Here is a 20,270-nt window from a genome sequence, read left to right as displayed (position 1 = left end):
GACACAAGGACAAAAAGAAAATTTCATGACACAAGGACAAAAAGAAAATTTCATGTATAAAATATTAATAAATGCATGACATGTGGTTGATTTTGGGTTTGTTTCTCCACATTAGATTAATTAGGGTATCTTTATAATATTGATGATAGAAGTGGTGTATATATATATATATATATATATAAGCTTATTTGAAGGACACCCCTTGTAGGCTCCACTCCGAATTGTATTTCACTAATCCAAACCATCTATTTTGTAGATACTCATTCAAAGATCATCTCTACAAAAAATCACTTGAATCCGATATCATTTGACCACTCAATTAAGTTATTGAAATTTTAGCATTTTCTTGAAGCACCGTGTTCATTGATTTTGTAAGACACAATTGGATGTCGAAACGGTTTCCGATTTGTCTAATTTTTTGTAAGGATGATCTATAAATGAAGACCTAAAAAATAAATGGTTTGGATAATTGGGAAAAAAATTGTAGGGTACCCTAAAGGGCGTCTTTTATTTGAGAGATCCCTCAATAGAAGGGGACTGATATATATATATATATATATATATAAATCTCTTAATTCTACCAACTAAAAGAAATTACAAATTGCACATGTTCAAAGGTTCTTTAACCTTACCCTTATTTGTCCTTGTGTTTCCTTATTAACACCATTCAAGAGGTGTTGGATAAAATGCTTTCATCACTCTGGAAAAGCTTAACTTGAACCAAAAAAAAGTTTTGTTTATTGTTTTTTTATTTTTTATTATAAAGGGACGGTGGAGTGGAACATAGAGCATTTTTCCAGATTGGAATGAGAAATACCACTAATAAAGAGTTAGTTGATACTTTTATATATAGTTTAACAAATGATTGCGTGAAATTTCTTTATTCTAAATTAGCTGAGCCTACAATGCCTTATACGACTGAATGCGTAATCTGTCCCCTTCAAGACCTCGTTGGAAGAATTAAGTTGATCCAACTTCTTAATGCTCATGTACTTTTGGTTATTGACCATCCATTTTCCATTAAGCGAGGTTAACTTAAGAAGAAAACATAAATAGACCTTTTGTCAGTATAGCCTGACTAGAATATTTATTTACATCGGGAGTACACAATATTAATTCAAGATAATGAAGTTTGCAGTTACACTTGGAGATGAAAGGAAAGGAAGTATTGAGATAATTGAACATTAAGCATAGATTTTACATAACCTAAAACGGATCAAATTCAAAAGTAATCTTCAGTCCTCCCCTTGAATCCAATCTGCCCAAAAGTAAGGGTGATGAAAAGCCCCAAGTGCCATGTTACCAGCCACAACCTACTCAAAAAACGTATAATAATTTAAGTCACGTTTACCCGAATGGATATATATATATATATATATATATATAATTTAAAAATAGGCAGTGGTATTAATCAAATATCACAAATGATTAAGAACACATCCATGCAACCGAGGTCTTGTGCTCATATTCTCATGCCCTCAATATCATTTCTATTTAACAAAATTCTAATTAATTATGTTTTTCTTCAAATAGATTTTTTCAAACCTCATACACGTATAAATAAGAACAGTAACCCTACATTAACAACAAGAGGTCCCATGGTCTAGTGGTCAGGACATTGGACTCTGAATCCAGTAACCCGAGTTCAAGTCTCGGTGGGACCTCATTTTTTTTTCTATTTCTGCAATTTTTAGCGTACACGCTACTATGGGAGTTGGACGTCTCAAACGCAAAGCCTGCACTGCACCAGGTTTGGTCTCTTTTTATTAATTGTTTTGCCCTTGGGCCCTAATGCATTATCCCAAGGATTTATGAGAGAATTTTCCTTTGTGTGTTCTCCTAATTTTTGAAGTCTTTTTTAGGTTTTAGACTTTTCTTAGGACATGACCTAAAATCGACTCAATTAACTAATCTTGTTATGCTAAGACATTTTTACTTGCACAATCCAAAATCAACCTTAAATTTAATAAACAAGTTATGTGGCATTGAGGTGCTTTAATACGATTACTAAACAAGCCTACCCGAATTCAACCCCACAACAAAATTTGTGACTTCTATTCTTGGAGTAAATATGAAAGAGCTAGTGGAAGAATTTTGTTTTTTAATACAAGCGATAGTCTAAATTATAAGGGAGAAGAGGGTTTCTCACACACACAGAGACCATTAAGGTGTCATCAGGGTTCGAACTTGAGATCACTAATTTGCGATTCAAGACTCTTTTTCACTAAATTAGACCCATTAACTAGGGGAAGAATTATGATAACTTAAACCTTTTGAGTTGGGATTTGATGGTCATTTGGGGTTATTTTGAGGATTGTTTTGCTGTATATATGTGGTTGGGTGGTTTATTGGGCTTAGCATTGTTTCCCCTTATTTTGGGTTGTTATTTTTTATTTGGAATTTGCCTGTGTGTTCGTTTCTGTTTGTCTTTGGGCCTTGTTTTAATGCGCTCTTATTTTTGAACAAAAATGGAAAAGAATGAAAATTTAACATTTGATTAGTAAATGGTAACGCCCTGACCATAATATAAAAAAGAGACCCAAGATTAGAATAAGGCAAGTCATGTTTTGCAAATAAAAGATTACTAAGAAGGAACCAAAAAAAGAAGAACAAGGCTACTGACCAAAACTGAGAGGTGAGAGCAGGAGGTGAGGGGAAGTGAGCAAGCTCAGTTCCAATGCTCTCAAAGAAGAGCCCTGTCAAACTCTTGCCGTCGATTGCCGGTATGCTCGATGGCGCCAACCATCCGATCAACCCAAATCCAATCACATTCAGATCCCTCCGCAGCCAATCTCTCTGGAAGTTGCTATTTATCCCCAACACAACAACAAATATCAAACATCATTGATTGCATGTCACCCTTAATTGTTTGCTTAATTTAAGATCAAACCACATAAACAACAATAACGAGTAATTTTTCGGTGTGATCATTAGAGAATGTGACATGTCGGTGTAATGTTATCAATGCACACTAATTAGCACCTATATGTATTTACAAATATGTACAAACAAATGGTCATGATTTTCTTTAAAAAAAAGAAGGATTGATAAGTAAATTACCATGTGAACCTCCCTCCAGAGGCCCTGGCTTGCCTCAGAGGGTTACCAACAGCAATAGGCTTCACAAAGCCTGTAATTAGTTTAAAAAAAGGTTCTTTGCAACATTAGTATATGGTGCACTAAGGCGCATTTTAGAGAAAGCAGGCGCAAGTTTAGAGTGAGTGAGCATATTTGAATTGAACCTGAAGAGAGGCATGTCCTCTTTGGTGAGAGTGAGGAACTGCTCAAGCCTATCACGGTTGATGCAGTCGCCATGTTCGCTGCCATTCTTCTTCTTTTTTTTGGAGTGAGAGAGTCAGAAATGTTATTGGTGCCGTGGTGATGGTGGTTGAGATTAACTTGAAAGGGGTAGGGTTTTGTCAGCTTTTGATAGAGATTTTCTGGAGAAGATAGAGTGGATTTGCATGGATGGCCTGTTCTTCAATGGCCTTCTGCCACCTGGCACTTCCCAGGATAAAGTGGGGCCTCGCTCATCTTTGCAACAAGCTGTTACATTTTGCTGAAGTTGTGGGCTCAGCATGGTGAATTGTGATGCCGGAGCTTAAAGTTGAGCTTTACAAAGTTCGATCCATCACAAGAATTTAACTGGGCCTTTTCACAGCTAAATACACCCATGCATTTGATCAGTTCACCTGGTACTTTTTCTATATTTGTTTTACCAAAACAGATTGCCTCTTTCAATAAAGTGAAGATTGGAAGCGACAACTAAATAATTATTGGATTCGGATTCTTTGCTTCGATTTTCTCTATTATAGTCTGCTTGATTTTTGCTCTTTATATGCTACCTCATTTAAATTTCATCAAAGGTTGTTGAGAGTTCACACGTCACAATTTTGTTATTAAAAAATAATAATTTGCTTAAAACATAAAATAAAAAAGTTAAAAATAAAAACTAAAACCCTAATAACTTTCTGTAGCTTCTCTCTTCTTCTTCATGGTTTCTCTTTTTTTTTTTTTTTTTTTTTTTTTTCTTCTTCTCATTTTTCTTTTCAATGTCTTCTAATTATGCCCAATAACTTATTCTACACCTTTGATCATTAATATTTTCTTTTTCATATACTGATTCTGATATGGGATGAAAAGAGACTATGAGGTGCTGTTTACATAGAGATGGTTTCCCCTGCCTCCTCTTCAGTGATATCGGAAGGCCGAAAGTGCTTGGTGGCATTCTTTTGCACAAAAAAGGAGATGATTCTCGTGGAGTCGTGAAAAGAATTTTAAAAAAAGATATTTAGTCATATACTCATTTTTAGCACTAATGATAAACCTTACACTATTTAATTTCTATAAACAAACTAAAAAAACCCAAAAAAATGACAGCTGTCCCCATTGAATTTAATTTTGATTATTAAATTATTTTGATGCCCTATTGAGTGTTTTGAGTTTTTTTTTTTTAATGAGGTTTTGGGGTTGGATTTGTTTTAAAAAATCAATGAGAGTTTTGTAATTTAAAAGAAGTTAAAAGCCTTTTTGTTATGTTGTAAATAGACTTTGGGTAGGTTTTTAAAGTCCATTTCATATGAGTTATTTATTTATTTATTATTTTTTATAATTTCGGTTCCTATATTGGGTATAATAGCGAATCTCCCTAAAAAAAAAAAAGAGAAGTTGCAGGCTCGTTAGATTCTTTAGGGAATTAGTAAGTATTGTTAATTGGCAAATTTTTAATTATTAATTGTGAAACAACATGTAATTATTTGTTTTCTTATTTTTAAATATGTGCATACACCATCAATTTCATTCAAAAGGCTAAAACAAACCAAACAAAGTAGGGGTGGGCACTCCAACCGGCGAACTGGAAATTTGAGCCGAATCCCACCGAACCAAACCGGAAAAAAATCGAGTCGATCAAAAAGTCAACAACCGGTCAAAAATAGAACCGGATTGGTTTGGACCGGTTCCGAATCCGGTTTCATGTCTTCAAAAATCGAAGCGGGCCGAACCAAACCGGTCAAATTAAAAAGAATATAATTTCAATATATATTTATATTAAATGCTATATTTTTAATTTCACTAAAAAAAACTTAATACTTATCCAAGTTCAGTGTCAAAATATCTCTCTTTTCTAACTTTAATATTAATTTTTTTATATATAAAATTGAATAATTTGTTAATTTTCAAGTAAAAAAATAATATTTCAGTTGAGAATTGTATTAAAAATAATTTAAAAAATAAATTTTATAATCCAGTTCAAAATCGAACCGGAACCGGTTCAAACCGAACTGGACAGTTTTTAAAATTTTTTTTATTAAAACCGAATCGAACCAGATGAATAGTACCGAATCGGTTTTAATTTGAGGTAAAAATCGTTCCAAACCGAACCGTGTCCACCCCTAAAACAAAGTACGTAGCAGATAACCATAAAAGCATTAGACACACATCAAAACACCTTAAGCATCAACACCTCGACTAGACTAGCAATGAAAAAAAAACTCTCCCCAACCTATGAAGATGCTCAAGGGCACAACACAAAAAAGAAGAAGGGAGATTCACTATTATACCCAATATAGGAGCTTTAATTATTAAATAAAAAAAACCTATATGAAATGGACTTTAGAAACACACCCAAAACCTATTTACAATATAACAAAAAGGCTTTTAATTTGTTTTAAATTATAAAATTGCCATTGATTTCTTAAAACAAACCCAACCACAAAACCTTATAAAAAAGCACAAAACACTCAATAGGGCATCAAAGTAATTTAATAATCAAAATTAAATTCAATAGGGCCAACTGCTACTTTTTGGGCTTGTTTATAGAAATTAAATGATGTAGAACTTATCTATAGTATTAGTGCTAAGAATGAGTATATAACTAAATATTTCAAAAGAAAATACTAGGGGGCAGGAAGGACATCCATCAAAAGAACTTGGACCAGTGAGGGAGTGGGTTGACACATCATCAATTCCATTTCACCCTCGAATTGGCCATTGATGCTAATGTGTGCGCAGTTCTATTATGCATACACCCTACTTTGCCATTTCATGCCCTTACATTCGTGATAGTTAGGTTAACTTTATTATTATTATTTTTTTAAAATTATGTTGTTTTAAAATTATTTTTAATTATATTGACAGAGGAAAATGCTCTTACATTTAACGGAAATTTTAACGTAGTTAGACGTAGGTGGTGGATTACAATACTCTACAAAGTTTAGGTGGTTAAAAATAAAAGTTAAAAGTTTAGGTGGTAATAGCGCACATGCCTCAAAGTTCATGTGATATTTAAGAAAATTTCACTATTTTTAATAATATTTATCTAGGTTTTGTGTGATTAGAATGATTAAAAGCACTAAATTCTATTGTTTTTACACTTAGGTACTTAAATCATTGAAAAGGAGAAAATTAAATAATAAAGATGGTTTGGCAATTACCATTCAGACGTTGGCTTTCACAAATTGGAAAGGCAATTACATAGAATCATCTGCAAATAGTAAATGAGATATGCTCATTCCTCCGGGGTGCACTTGATAACCATGAAGTGCTCTCAGTTCTTCCTTGCGTCGAATCATAGTAGTGAGGCCCTCCGCGCATAAAAGGAATAGAGAAGAAGATAACGAGTCTCCTTGACGAATCCCCCACGTTCGGATCAATCCAGTAGGCTCCCCGTTCAACATGACACTGTACAACACAGATGATATGCACTCCCATATCCATGCACAGAAACGTGCATCAAAGCCCATGCACGTCATCATTGCTTGTAGAAATCCCCATTCCACACGGTCATACACCTATGCCATATCTGTTTTAATTGCCATATTACTCGAACCCGTCCCCTTGCCCTCTTCAGAGAGTGGAGAATTTCATGGACCACCAGTATATTGTCTGTAATATACCGTTCCTCAACAAACGCGGATTGCTTCAAACTCACTACTTTTTGGAATACAGTTTCTATCCGATTTGTAAGCACCTTCGAAATAATCTTATATAGCACATTGCACAGGGAAATTGGTCTATGTTAATGTTTTTTTTGAGAGGGTCAACTTAGAGAAGAGTGTAGAGTCTTCAGCAGGGAAGAATGTGAGAACCTACGGTAAGAGAAGAACCTGCAGAAGACAAAGAGGAAGAAGCAGTCGTCAAGCTTCGGGTACGGTGTGGTGTCTGCCGAAGGCTTTCTGATGCTTAAGTCAGCTATAAGTGGTAATTTTGGCAGAGTAATAGTAAATGTGAGAAAATAGTTACCTTTTTTATCCGGGTACTGTTCTCTATTTATAGGGAAGTGAAAACGGGAATTTTGCACAAAGTTTCGATGTGGGACTTTGTGCAAATGGTTGTGGTGGTGACACGTGTCTTCGGAGATTAGGTTCGGCAGTCGGGAGCTTCAGCAGATGGCTGCCGCTTCGGAAGAGTGTCTCCCTTCGGCAGGGAAGAAGACGTGTCTGCCTTGATGCTAGCCGTTTTGATGCTGGATATGCTCGGTTGATTATAGTGTAAACAGTCTACATTGAGTCATTTTACATGGGTGTCGTATTCGGTATTAGGACAATATAGGTATGATTTAGTTTACAAAACAGTTTGCCAGAGTGAAGGAATCCTCGTATCATATTGACCACATCCTCCTTAATCACGCCCCAAGTTTTTTGATAAAAAATTGCATGTAAAACCATCAGGCCCGGTGACTTTGTACCATGTATTTGTGACACAGAGCGCCATACTTCCTCTTCTATGACCATCCGTGTCAAAGCTTTGTTATCTTGCACGGAAACCCTGGGCTCAATGACAGGACCCGACCTAAATTCCACTTTGAAATCCGAGTCGGACCCTGTGCGTGTCAAACACCTGGCGGATGTCGGGCACGAATAACCTAATTGCCCTTCTATACAGAGCACGATAAAATAATAAGGTTGACTTCTACCGAAAAATTGGCAGAGTCTCCTTTGTAACTGGATCAATACTAAAACATTTACACCTGCCAAACAAGTATATATATATACAACCAACTGCCAGCATACGTATATATACATTACAACAGTTGAATTCTAAGTATAGGGCAAAATATCATAGCGACTACTAAGAATTTACAAAGGAGTCAATCCTTTTACAAAACAAAAGTCGTACATCAAAAAGGAAAGCGCGAAAGGTGGAAAACGGCCTGGTGGTGTATCCCTGTGCACGCCTACTGCCTGGGGGCGCAAAACATTAAAAGAGTGAGTGGACCCAAAAACAAAGTTTAGAAAATAGCATATGAACATACTAACCCCACTGTAAAAACAGATATACAAACTAAATTATTCTCTTTATTACTGAAATCAATGCACTCGTATAATTATACATGTACATAAGCCAATCATACTCATGGTCAACATTAATTTCTTAAGGCATTGAAAACAGTTTAAAACTACCACCTAGGTGTACATCTTATTTCCGTCAATTCCTAATATCCGTCAATTCCTTGCATCACCATGGGTGATACGTACTCGCAGGTCTCAGTGACACAAGGTCAGTCCGAGCCACAACTCGCATGATTTAGGGGACCGTAGTCCACCTGATCCGTATTACTTACTCCACACGAGTTCGAGTACCAAAGAGCTCGTGGGGCAACTGTCAAGCATGCTGACTAAACCGAAAGCAACCAATACAATCCGAAGGCAACATTTAATCTGAAGGCAACTTATTTACTGAAGGCAACATTTGTATATTTGGGTACAAGGTGGTTTAGGAAAATATAAAGTTTCTGAAGAAAATCTGTTGAATAACTGAATTTCTGTGACCTCTAAAATTCTGCTGCCATTTACTTGATAATTAACTAGAATTTCTTTTCCTATATCCTTTAAAGGGTATTCAACTCGGCAGCATGCAAAATAAAATATTCAAAAGCATAGAACAGCTTATAACACTAATCGTTGAATAAAATTTATTCAAGATCAAATACTGTAACTGAAACTGAACTGCTTAAATTCATTTATAAAAACAAAGAGTCCACTCACAGATAGTCTGTGCTCGCTGGACCTCTTGAAGGTCCCTCCTGCGAGTCAACTGGTGCCCGGATGCCTGATTCAATGATCATAATATTCTATTAATACAATACTCAAAATAGTACTAATTTAAAAATCCTGACCCCGGCTCCTAGAAGTACGTGGGTCAGATTAAAGTTGTTCCTATGACCATAAAAGCTTTCCTTCAACTTGGAATAGTTTAGCAGTATCCTGGGACTCAAAAAGCGCTAAAGTCCCAAAAAGTCAACCCGGGACCCCACGGGTCCATGACCTCGCAATTATGATCCGGAAGCCTCTAGAAGTTCCAATATACTTAGGACACATGTCCCAAGGGTTGGTCTCGATTGGACGGTCGGATTGATCACGATCGTACAATCGCACGATTTCTAAACCCTAGCCCTAGGGTTCGCGATTTCGGAGTATCCGGGACTCCGATTCACGATCCGTCAAATCCTAAACGATTATGATATTGTCTAGAGTAACATATCTGAAAAAGTTTACGATCCAATGGCTCTACCATATTGAACCCGGAAATCCCACAATATGCAATAATCCGTTCGAGGCTCAAACGATATCCAAATTGAGATCCGCGAATTCCTATGCGTTCGTGACAACCTAAGGATCTTATCGAGATATAGTGCAACTTCAATACCCTCGCCCACACGCTGCCAGCTCTGGGTGCCCAAAGCAAATACGTATCGTCGGAAAATCTCAAAACCACGGCTCCAAAATCCTACCCTAGCTATAACACCCTATTTGGAGCCACTTTTGCTCTTGGACCTACCCCAAAAACTGACCGGAAGTGGCCGGAATCGAGATCTCAAAATCGGCCGAATTTCCATTCGCAAATCGAATGACTTAGGCTAAAAATCGGTGTAATCCTACCCGACCATCAGCTAGAGCATGAAAAATAGTTGAAAATCCATACCTTAATTGCCTGGAATGGTGGCCGGAGTCATCCGAAACGATCGAAGGAAAACGGCTCGAAATCTGGCCGTATTTTCCTAAAATCCGGTGGCTGCACAGGCTGTTGGCGGCGGAGATTGGTTGGGTTAGGATGGCGAGGCCTCACCAGTCATTTCAAGACCGGACCCAGCTCCGATGGTGGACCACGGCGGCGGCGACGGAGACGGCTCCAAGAGCCGCTTGGCTGTGAAAAACAAAAACGGGATGAGGGGTTCTGCGCGCCCAGCCAGGAGAGAGAGAGAGAGAGAGAGAGAGAGAGAGAGAGAGAGAGAGACTGAGAGAGACTGAGGGAGAAGAAAGAGAATGAGGTTTTGTAAAATCTGATTTTTTTTTTTCAAATTACCGTTTTGCCCCTCGTAGTACTTTAATCGTATTTTCTTCGTTAAAGCTCCGATTCGAGCTCACTTCGTGTCTACGAACTCATTTCGTCGTGCTCTACGCAACGATGTGTGTGGAATTGTCAAATTCCTTCTCGGTCAAAAAGTCAACCTTTCTTTAATAAATTATTCCAAGGGCAAAATTGGCTTTTCCTCTTAATAAATTACTAATTAAATATTAATTTAGGTTTGGGTTATTCCACTCAATGCCTCGTAGTGATTTGTTCCATATTAGTAGGTTGGCTGCTAGTAAAGAGTTCTTGAAAATACTCCATATCAATGTTCGTCATGTCCCCTTCATGTTCATGCCAATTCCGATCGTTATCTTCCAAGCCTCTCATTTTCTCAATGCTCGTGCGATGTACCAACTTTGTATTTTTAGCCCCTTCCATAAGCCACTGAACTCTAGAATTTAACCGCAAATACACCTTTTCCTCCTTCACAACTATTTTTAAAAAACGCTCTAGTTGTCAGATCCACGTACTATTATAGGAGGTAGTGGTGTAAGCCTTCTGGAGATCATATCTTAATTGTTCAATCTTCTGCTTCAAATTATTGCGCTCTTTATTAGAATTCATAGTTTCAGTAATTAGTTTTGAATATTTTGGATGTTTGGGAGGAAGGAAAAGATCACAGAGAGAGTATGAAGAAAAGAACGTTGCTCTAATATAGAAAAATGGAGATAACTGTTCATTTCACTCCACTAGACAATATATCGCTAGCACAGAGAGAGAAGTGAGATGCTTCTCTAACGGATTTACATCAAAATTGAATCCTAGCCATTGCTTCTATCATCCTATGAGATGCTTACATTTGTCACTAGCTGGCACTCAAGTCTTAGACTAGAAAGAGAGTCCACTTGGACTATGATCTAATGGCTCACATTACAAACAGAAATTAAAATATATAAAATGAAATTAGGACAAACTATGTGACTTTTGGCTCCAAGGTTTTCAGCTCAAGGGTTACACATCAACACTCTTTACGTCTCCATTCTAACAACCGTATCGAACCCACTGTAATTTTCTGGTTACTAGCATACCACGAGAACCGATGAACGTCTTCCCTCATCGATCCTGAATGATCTTGCGGCACGGTTCAAGTTGATTCCATTGTGGGTAACCTTACCTCAGGATAATGTTGTACCTAATAGTGGGTAGGTAGCAAGACTGTAATCCAATTTCTCCTCTGTCAAACAAAGTAGGGTAAATATTTAGATATGCTCACCTATGCTCATATATTTATTCTTCTCCAATATAGAAGTATTTATATAAGTACAAAGATGTGTTAACCCTAAATAAAATAGAAAATATATCTAAATTGCAATAGGAAGTAAATCTCTATTACAATAGGACTAAATAATAATTGGTAAGTAACCAAAATTCTAATAAAATAAGGAATCAAAATCCTAACTAAGTAAGGACTCGCCAACACTCCCCCTCAAGTTGGGAAAGATATTTCGCAGGCCAAACTTGACAAGCGAGTCACAGAACACCATTCTTGAGACGCACTAATTATAGAGAAGATCTTTTAGTCAACCATGAGTGAAACAAGCGACAAACTAAAGCAAAGTTCACAGCGGAAACACAAGAGCAAACCCTACAAAATAGACCACATAGCAGAACACAGAAACCCTGTGAGCACGACAATAGGTAAGGCAGAACACAGAAACCCTGTGAGCACGACAGTAGATAAGGCAGAGCACAGAAACTCTGTGAGCACAACAATAGGTAAGACAGAACACAGAAATCCTGTGAGCACGACAGTAGATAAGGCAGAACACAGAAACCCTATGAGCACGACAATAGGTAAGGCAGAACACAGAAACTCTGTAAACACGACAGTAGATTAGGCAGAACACAGAAACCCTGTGAGCACGGTAGTAGGTAAGGTAGAAGCAAAGGTAAAGGGCAAGGCCATAACAACAACAACGACAATGACCACATCAACGGAAAGCAAAGCAAGCAAATGCAACATCAACGGTGGCAACATCAACCACAACAGAAACACACCAGCAAAGGCATGAGCAACAATACTAGCACCATAACAGGCATGAGCAACAATACTGGTACCAAACAACAGAAATAGCAATACAAGGCACTGGCACCAGCAAGAGCAATATAAGGCACTGGTACCAGCAAGACAAGGCATGGCAAACAACTGTAGCAGCAGCAACAATAGAGACAACTTCTCTTTACTCTCCCTCTCCCCCTGAAGAAAAGGGGTTGATAGAGCCATATGATCAATGATACTTGAGAAACATGCATAGACAATCAGCCATGATAGATAGGTAGGTGAATTGCAATGGAATAGATGAGCAGTAATGTCACTCCCCCTCAAATCCGACGATGTATGAGAGTTGAGATTTGGAGAAAGTAACACCCAAATAAACAGAGAGACAAAGGCCAACTAGGAGAAGGCTCGGTGAGTAAGCTCATAGAGAGACTGAGGGCTCAATATGATTTTAACAGAAAGTAAGCTCATAGAGAGATGAAAAGTAAGAGAAAAAAGGCAGTAGCATGCATAGGTAGAGAAAAAGAAAGGTAATGACTCAACATAAACACGGCAAGGACAGAGACAAGGGTAAAATTGCAGAAAGGTGTGGTTATGGCTAAGGCAGAAGAAATATATGTTGATTATTAAGGAAAGGAGAAACGGGGATTTACAGCAAGGTGAAGACCTATGATGGGTTAGGAATGAGGAACGCCAACAACTCTCAATTTGTCAAAGGATCTCAAGGATTAGCAACCTGGCTTTGATACCATGTCAAACAAAGTAGGGTAAATATTTAGATATGCTCACCTATGCTCATATTTTTATTCTTCTACAATATGGAGGTATTTATACAAATGCAAAGATGTGCTAACCCTAAATAAAATAGGAAATATATCTAATTACAATAGGAAATAAATCTCTATTACAATATGACTAAATAATAATTGGTAAGTAAACCAAATTCTAATAAAATAAAGAACCAAAATCCTAACTAAATAAGGACTTGCCAACATCCTGAATGTCACCTTCCATTGGTAGTGTGTATGAGAAACCCTCTCTCTCATATATTAAAAAAAAAATTATGTGAACCGTAAATCTCATTTTTCAAAGAGTGCTGTTATATTCACCCCTTATCCTATTTCCCCACCCAATGAAACTTAACAACGTGAAATTAACTCCTGCAATCATTATTATTCTTCTTTCTTTCTCTGCAGTTTCTCCACCCAATTGCATAGGTTCCCCCCCCCCCCCCCCTTCCTTTCTCTAAATTTGGTTGGTTTCGATGGTGGTTTGAGAAAATTCGGGGTTGAGACCCCAGAATTGGAGGGTGTTCTCAGGGTTCAGGGTGGTTTGATTAAATTTTGATGAGGTGGCATAAGTCCTTAGAAGTAATTTTCCAAAGGGATAAATTTGTCTTTAAAATTTTAAAGATAAGACGAGTAGGACAAAGAATCAGCACACTTCTTCAAATTAAGAAAACCAATTAATTTAATTTAATTTAATCAAACTGATGGTTAAAAATATGATGTACTAATTGAATATACTAGAAGGATCTCACACACATTAATCTCCTAACCATAGGCAACATCTAAAAATAAATAATTTAAAAACAAATCTTAACATTCTAGTCTATTTATTCCAAAGCCAAAGTCGTGCAAGGAATCTTCCTAGTAGCAGCTGTTTAGAGAGGGAAATGAAATGTATATTTTAGAGAAGGAAATAAAATTATTAATTAATCATCATTAGATTATAATTTAATTACAGTAAGATTTGCGTAAAACTCAACACGGCAGGCAAAGCCGGAAGCCCGCCTTTGTAAAACTGACAAGGGCGTTTAGAAAGCATCCAAAGAATCGTATTGACCGGCATGTTTCCCATTTTTGACTTTCCCCACGAATCCATTGTTAAAGTGCCTTCCCCCGTGATGCGTACGGACCCATCTTATGCATTATATAATTTGATATTTCGCAAATAAAATGTTACTTATTCTTTTTTTCATTTTCGTCTTCTTCAAAATATATACATATATTTGTATATAAAGATCGGTAGTTGGTAGTGTTGTGAAAAGAATAACGGTACATGTATGATGTAAATTGGACTTTCAGCACTTGTTCAAATTTAAGACACCACAAAGCTTGTTTCATTTATAGCATATGAGATACTGAATATATAAGAAACTGGGCTTTTGCTTACTTGGTCAACAAATTATGTGTATCATTGTTAACGGAGTCTACTCCAGTGAAAAATAACCTTCACTTGCAGTTGCAGATTAGTGATCTTAAATTCAAATTCCCATGATACATTGGTAGTGTGTATGAGAAACCTCTTCCCTCATGTATTAAAAAAAAAAAAAATTTATGTGAACTGTGCATCTTATTTTTCAAAAAATGATGTTATTTTCACCATTTATCCAATTTCCCCACCCAATGGAACTTAACAACGAGAAATTAACTCATGCAATCATTATTATTCTTTTTTTTTTCTTCTTTCTTTCTCTGCAGTTTCTCCACCCAATAGCAGATGTATTTTTTCCCTCTTCGTCCTTTCTATAAGTTTGGTTGGTTTCGGTGGTGGATTGAGAAAATTCGGGGTTGGGACCCTAGAATTGGAGAGTGGTTGTTGAGTTGGAGGGTTTGTTGGGAGAGGCTGTAGGAAGCAATGACAAATGTAGATGGCATATAAGGAGGTTGAGAAAGAAAGGTTTATATTGAATTGAATTTGAACGATTTTGATTATTATGTAGGGATCAATTAAGCCAATATAAAGGGAGTGTACAAATTTTTTTTCTTCTGTTTTGGAGAGTTTGTTTAGGATTTTAGGAAGGAAGACGGAAAAACCAAACTTGTGCAATTGGGTGGAGAAGCTGCAGATATAAGAAGAAGACTAACTGATTGAGGGAGATACTGACCCCAAAAAAAAAAAAAAAAAAAAACACTGATTTGGGGAAGATGTTGCAGACAAAAAAATAGGAAAGGGGGAGAGGTTGAGGAGATAGGAAATAGAAAAGATAAAAAAAAAGGTAAATGATGGCAGGAGTTATAAGGTTCAAATTGTTAAGTTCCGTTAGAGTTTATTTATTTTTTATTAAGAAAAATATCCAATTCGTTGGATTAAATTTTGATGAGGTGGCATAAGTCCTTAGAAGTAATTTTTCAAAGGGATAAATTTGTCTTTAAAATTTTAAAAATAAGATGAGTAGGACAAAGAATTAGCACTCTTCTTCAAATTAAGAAAACTAATTAATTTAATTTAATTTAATCCAACTGATGATTAAATATATGATGTACTAATCGCATATACTAGAAGGATCTCACACACATTATTGATTTTTTTTTAAGAAAGAAAAAAAAGAAAACCACATTTTAATTGTGAATTTTTGCCGAAAGATTTAAAGGATGTCACCCACATCATTAATTGGTCCTTAATTTATTGGCTTAAATGCTAAAATGGACCCTGTGTTTTATTACGTTGGTCAATTTAGTCCATGTGTTTCTAATTTAGCTAATTAAGTCCTTGTGTTTACAACTATTAATCAATGTGATCCATTCTTTTAAATCTAAGTTTAAAAAAATTTAAAACTATTTAAACATTAATTAAAAACATAATTATTTGAGTTCAACCATTGTCTAGCCATTTACCCTTATATTTGACCAGCTCCCAGCAAGATCTTCCAGAACCTAACCCTTGCCTAGCCATTTGCCCCATCCTCAGTCATGGCTCCCAGATCGTTCACACCATCTCCAACCCCCATCTCTCCCTCTTCTGTTGTATGCCTTCATTCATCACCCACCCCCACCCTGCAATGGTCAACCCCTCTTCCCACTACTCCACTCATTAAGCAGCCCTTCCCCTCCCCGGACTACGCCTCCTTCATTTTTTCAAGTTTTTTTTTCCCTAATGTTATGTTAGTTTAATTGAAGTTTTAATATTTTTAAATCAATTCAACTTTTTTTAATTTAAAAAAGCTTTATACGTTTTCAAAAAAAAAAAAAACCAATCATGTTCATATTTAACGACTATTTTAACTGGATGGACTAAATTGGCTAATGATCATAAACACAAGGACCGAATTGGCCAAATTAAAAACACAGGGATTAAATTGCCCATTGTGCTAAAACACAGGGACCATTTTGACACTTAAGCCTAATTTATTTGACCTTATTGAGCACGAAAAAAGAAAAAGAAAAAAGATTTGACCCATATATGTAAATAAAGAGATTTTTCTAGCTGTTGAATTATTTTAATTTGACTATGTATTTCCCCATGTTCATACTTCTAATTTTTTATATAAATATGTCAATTGCATTTCTATTTCTTTTATATAGGAATTTGGAATATGATCACTAATGTATCTACAAAAAGGCCAAGATTTATAATATAAAAAAGGGGCACATCTTTCATTTGATTTGAACCAATCCAATGGTGTATATAGCTACATACATAATCACATATGTTTAAAAAAAAAAAAAATGAAAAATGAAAAAAATGATTATATAATCAATATCCATTTTGTATATGAAATTTTGTATTTTCGTTTAAAGAATTAAACTGTAATAACTGTAAATCAAACCCAACTGTTTTTGCTTATGGGTTGATATGATGAAACTCTCTATCTGAAGAAGACGAAGGACCAAAAGGTCAAGAAAATAGTAACCCCAGTGGCAATGCATATCATGTCCAAAGTCTTCTCTCTCCTCTCCTTTCTCTCTCTTCTCTCTCTCTTCATCTCCAAATACTCCTCAAATCTCCCCTTCCCCTTCACCTCCTTCCTCCTCTCCCCTCCCTCGATCGCCCTCTCCAAAATTACCAAACTCTCCTTCCCGTTCAAATGATTCCCCTCCATGCCCTCCACCTGCATGCTCACCTCCCTCACGTGCAGCTCCCCGCCTTCGCTCCAATTGCACGTGACCACCATCCCGCACTGCACGAACTCCCCTCTCTTCTCCCCAGCCAAAATCGTCGCGAACCGCAACTGTATCTCCCCGGTCAACCAGTGCCGCTGCACCGTAACCGCCCTCCGACTCGAAAAATTCGCCGCCCGCTTCCGGGTCGGGTCGATCACGATCCAGCTCAAACTCAAGTTCTCCTCCAATTGCTTCAGCGACGCCTGGTCTTCTCCGACGTGGCGGATTGGTGTCGGAACTGTTTCTTTCGGGTCAAGTAAGTCAACCCGGAAAGGCGAGCAGAGGAACCAACCGGATTCCGTCTCGGACTCCTGAACCTTGGAGAAAATCAGCTGGTCTTTGTAAAAGATATCGACGGCGGAGATTAGCTCCGTGGTGGGAGGTGAAGACGGACGGCTGAGATCGAATCGGGAGGGAAAGTTGTCGAGAAGCGGGAAAGAGTCGGAGAAGAACGAGCGGTGACCGGCTGGGAAAGTGGAAATGAGGTCGTCGACACGTGGATCGGCGACGGAAGGCCACGTGGCGGAGCAGATGTCCCGCCAGAGTTTTCCTTCTGTGGAGAAGGCGTGTAATTGGGAGGATGCGCAGGAGGCGGAGGCCAAGGTCTGGCCGTCGAGGCGGGTGAGGATGTGGGCCATGATTATGTCGGGATGGACGGCGGAGATCGAAGCGCCGTCGCCCTGATCGACGGTGGGTGATGTAGCAGAAAAACCCATGGTATATTTTGTCTTAATTTTGGATGCGAAAGTGGAGGTTTTGAGTGGTGACAAACAAGGGTGTGAAGAGTGGGGTTTTATAGGGAGGGAGGGAGCAAATGAAATGTTTGAGAGTCAACAAACGGCTTTCAATCCTTTGAATTGAACCCCAGTTTAAAAAATTAAATAATAATTAAACATTGATGCAGTGAAGGTGCAGGCAAATATTAATTTAATTTAATTTAATTTAATTTATTTTATTTGGGAGTTGGAACACAAGCGTGTTTCATATCTATATCTTTATTTTATTTTGGTACGTATTAGGATTTATATAATTTGTATATTTTTTTTGGTTTATTTCCAGTGGTTGATTGATTATTATTGTATTAATTTTTGGTGGGAGTCGGGAGAGTGTTTGGTTTTTCACGTATTCTTTTTGAGTTCTTTGACAATTATTTGTGTGTTTTTGTAATTTTATTATTATTTTATTTGTTTACATAGCTGCTGTTATTGACTCAACCAAAGCACTCAAGATAGCAATACCAGACTCAATCTTTGGGTATTTTCTAGTTTTGTGTTTGGTTTCGCATACGAAAGTTGTGTGCTCGTACTTTTATTAATCTATCTATTTTTTGGGTTTAAGACTACTCTCTATGTGTTTCTTTAATTACTGTATATCATTCTTGCCTAAAGAAACAATATATCTACCTAATGTGTATGATGAGTTGTGCTACGGTCAATAACTCACTAACAAAATTAGCATGGTAGGAAAAGTAAAATCTACTAATTACACAAACTAAATTTTCATTTGGTAATATTTCTATTGCTAATGTTGAAAAAAGTCTAGAATTCTCCACCCACGCTGATCATAAAAGGAAAAAAAAGAAAAAAAAAACTAAGAAATGAAAATATTTTGAAGTTGTTTTTAAAAAAGCATCCTTATTTTAAAAATAAAAAACAAAAATTTATTATCAAACATGTTTTTTATTTGTAAAAAATTATAAAAATAAAATAGTTATCAAACGGCCCTTAAAATATTTAATTTTCAATTATAAAATATGGTAATTTTAGCACTACCCTTTTCCAAACATCATTGAAAGATTTTAGGTATGGTATAATTAATTAATAATAAATATATTTGATGAGGAAGTAGGATGAGGCCATATATATTGTTTAAAGATTAATTAGACCGTTATCAGAAACTTGATGACATAAGCGATAATCGGGGCTAGCTGATGTGTCTATGTTGGTTGTCATTACTTGACTTGACTCTAAATTAAACAGTCAAACTCAATTAATTAACACTGTTTTGGCATATGCTTTAACTATAATGGCGCATGCAAGTAGATGGCGGTGATCGATGCCTTTCTGACTTTCTGTGAAGCTGCTATGTCAACAAAAACTTTTTTTTTTTTTTTCTTTTCATAAAATAATCACATAAGATTAGGGCATGTTTGGTATCCTACTTTAAAAAAGAAACTTAAAATTTATTATTTTTTTTTATAAAAAAATATGAATTTTTAAATACTAATTTTAAGATCTAAAAACTTGTTTGGTATTAAATTCCAAACTTACTAATTGCATAAGACGTGAGACTCCTATTGAACTTTTAATGTTCGTCCATTTTTTTTTTGTTAGATCAGTGACCAAATTTGAAACTGCGATTATTTTATTTTATTTTATTTGCCAAAAAGAAGATGAGAATCCAACTCTCACCATGAATTTGAAAAAGTTTTTTTTTTTTTTTTTTCCAACAAAGAAAGCCCTTGAAGAATTAAGATAAAATATAGACAATTCTGATAGTTAAAATACATTGATGGGTTGCACTAAGAAAGATTTGTGTACTTTTTTCAAGGATATGCTTATCATATCAAAAGCTGATAAAACAAAAAACTTAAAGGGTTCGTAGAAATACGCTTGGTTAAGTTGGTTAAAGTGGATGTTCTCCCCACTTTGTATTCGAGTTTGAACCTTCTTTCCCTATAGTTTAAATTAAATTAAAATAAAATAAAATATTATTTGTATGAAAAAGGAAAAAAAAAAAAAAACTTCAATTTGTCGTTTCAATCTGACTTATAGTCTATGTCATTCACAAATTTAAACAACCCGGCTTAGGCCGGTAATGAATCCAAATTAGAGACAAGTTAAATGGTTCAGTCCGCTTTTAAGTCCTGAAATTTATTTATAAAAACCTAGTTTATTAAATACATAGATGGCAGAAAGAGAAAGCTACTTACTCTTCTGTTGCGTTCCTACCAGTGACAAGCAGATATGCCAAGTTGAAAGAATTTAGGTGGAATAGTTTAGAGATAATATTACTGTTTGTCCATAAAAGGG

General features: G+C 36.3%; 2 protein-coding genes and 1 non-coding gene across 3 annotated transcripts; 1 reads left to right on the top strand and 2 right to left on the bottom strand.

Annotated features, from left to right (window-relative positions):
- On the bottom strand, nt 1,036-3,430 carry LOC18775575 (photosystem I subunit O). Its single transcript, XM_007206054.2, has 4 exons — nt 3,243-3,430; nt 3,061-3,130; nt 2,624-2,806; nt 1,036-1,313 (listed from the first exon to the last, which is right to left on the bottom strand). The coding sequence occupies exons 1-4, from the start codon at nt 3,325-3,327 to the stop codon at nt 1,223-1,225; spliced, it is 429 nt and encodes a 142-aa protein (XP_007206116.1). The 5' UTR covers nt 3,328-3,430; the 3' UTR covers nt 1,036-1,222.
- On the top strand, nt 1,593-1,664 carry TRNAQ-CUG. Its single transcript has one exon. It is a non-coding gene; the product is annotated as a tRNA-Gln (tRNA).
- LOC18773905 (F-box protein At2g27310) lies at nt 16,704-18,161 on the bottom strand. The gene has a single exon (XM_007208637.2). The coding sequence runs from the start codon at nt 17,952-17,954 to the stop codon at nt 16,944-16,946; it is 1,011 nt and encodes a 336-aa protein (XP_007208699.2). The 5' UTR covers nt 17,955-18,161; the 3' UTR covers nt 16,704-16,943.

The sequence above is a fragment of the Prunus persica genome, chromosome G6 (assembly GCF_000346465.2).
Source record: "Prunus persica cultivar Lovell chromosome G6, Prunus_persica_NCBIv2, whole genome shotgun sequence".
Lineage (NCBI taxonomy): Eukaryota > Viridiplantae > Streptophyta > Magnoliopsida > Rosales > Rosaceae > Prunus > Prunus persica.
The sequence above is the reverse complement of the archived record's forward strand: the minus strand, read 5'-3'. Positions and strand labels throughout refer to the sequence as shown.

Coding starts and splice junctions, on each gene's coding strand:
- LOC18773905 (XM_007208637.2), bottom strand. CDS start 17,954: ATGGGTTTTTCTGCTACATCACCCACCGTCGATCAGGGCGACGGCGCT.
- LOC18775575 (XM_007206054.2), bottom strand. CDS start 3,327: ATGGCAGCGAACATGGCGACTGCATCAACCGTGATAGGCTTGAGCAGT. Junction 3,131..3,242: donor GAGGACATGCCTCTCTTCAG/GTTCAATTCAAA, acceptor AACTAATTACAG/GCTTTGTGAAGCCTATTGCT. Junction 2,807..3,060: donor TCTGGAGGGAGGTTCACATG/GTAATTTACTTA, acceptor GGGGATAAATAG/CAACTTCCAGAGAGATTGGC.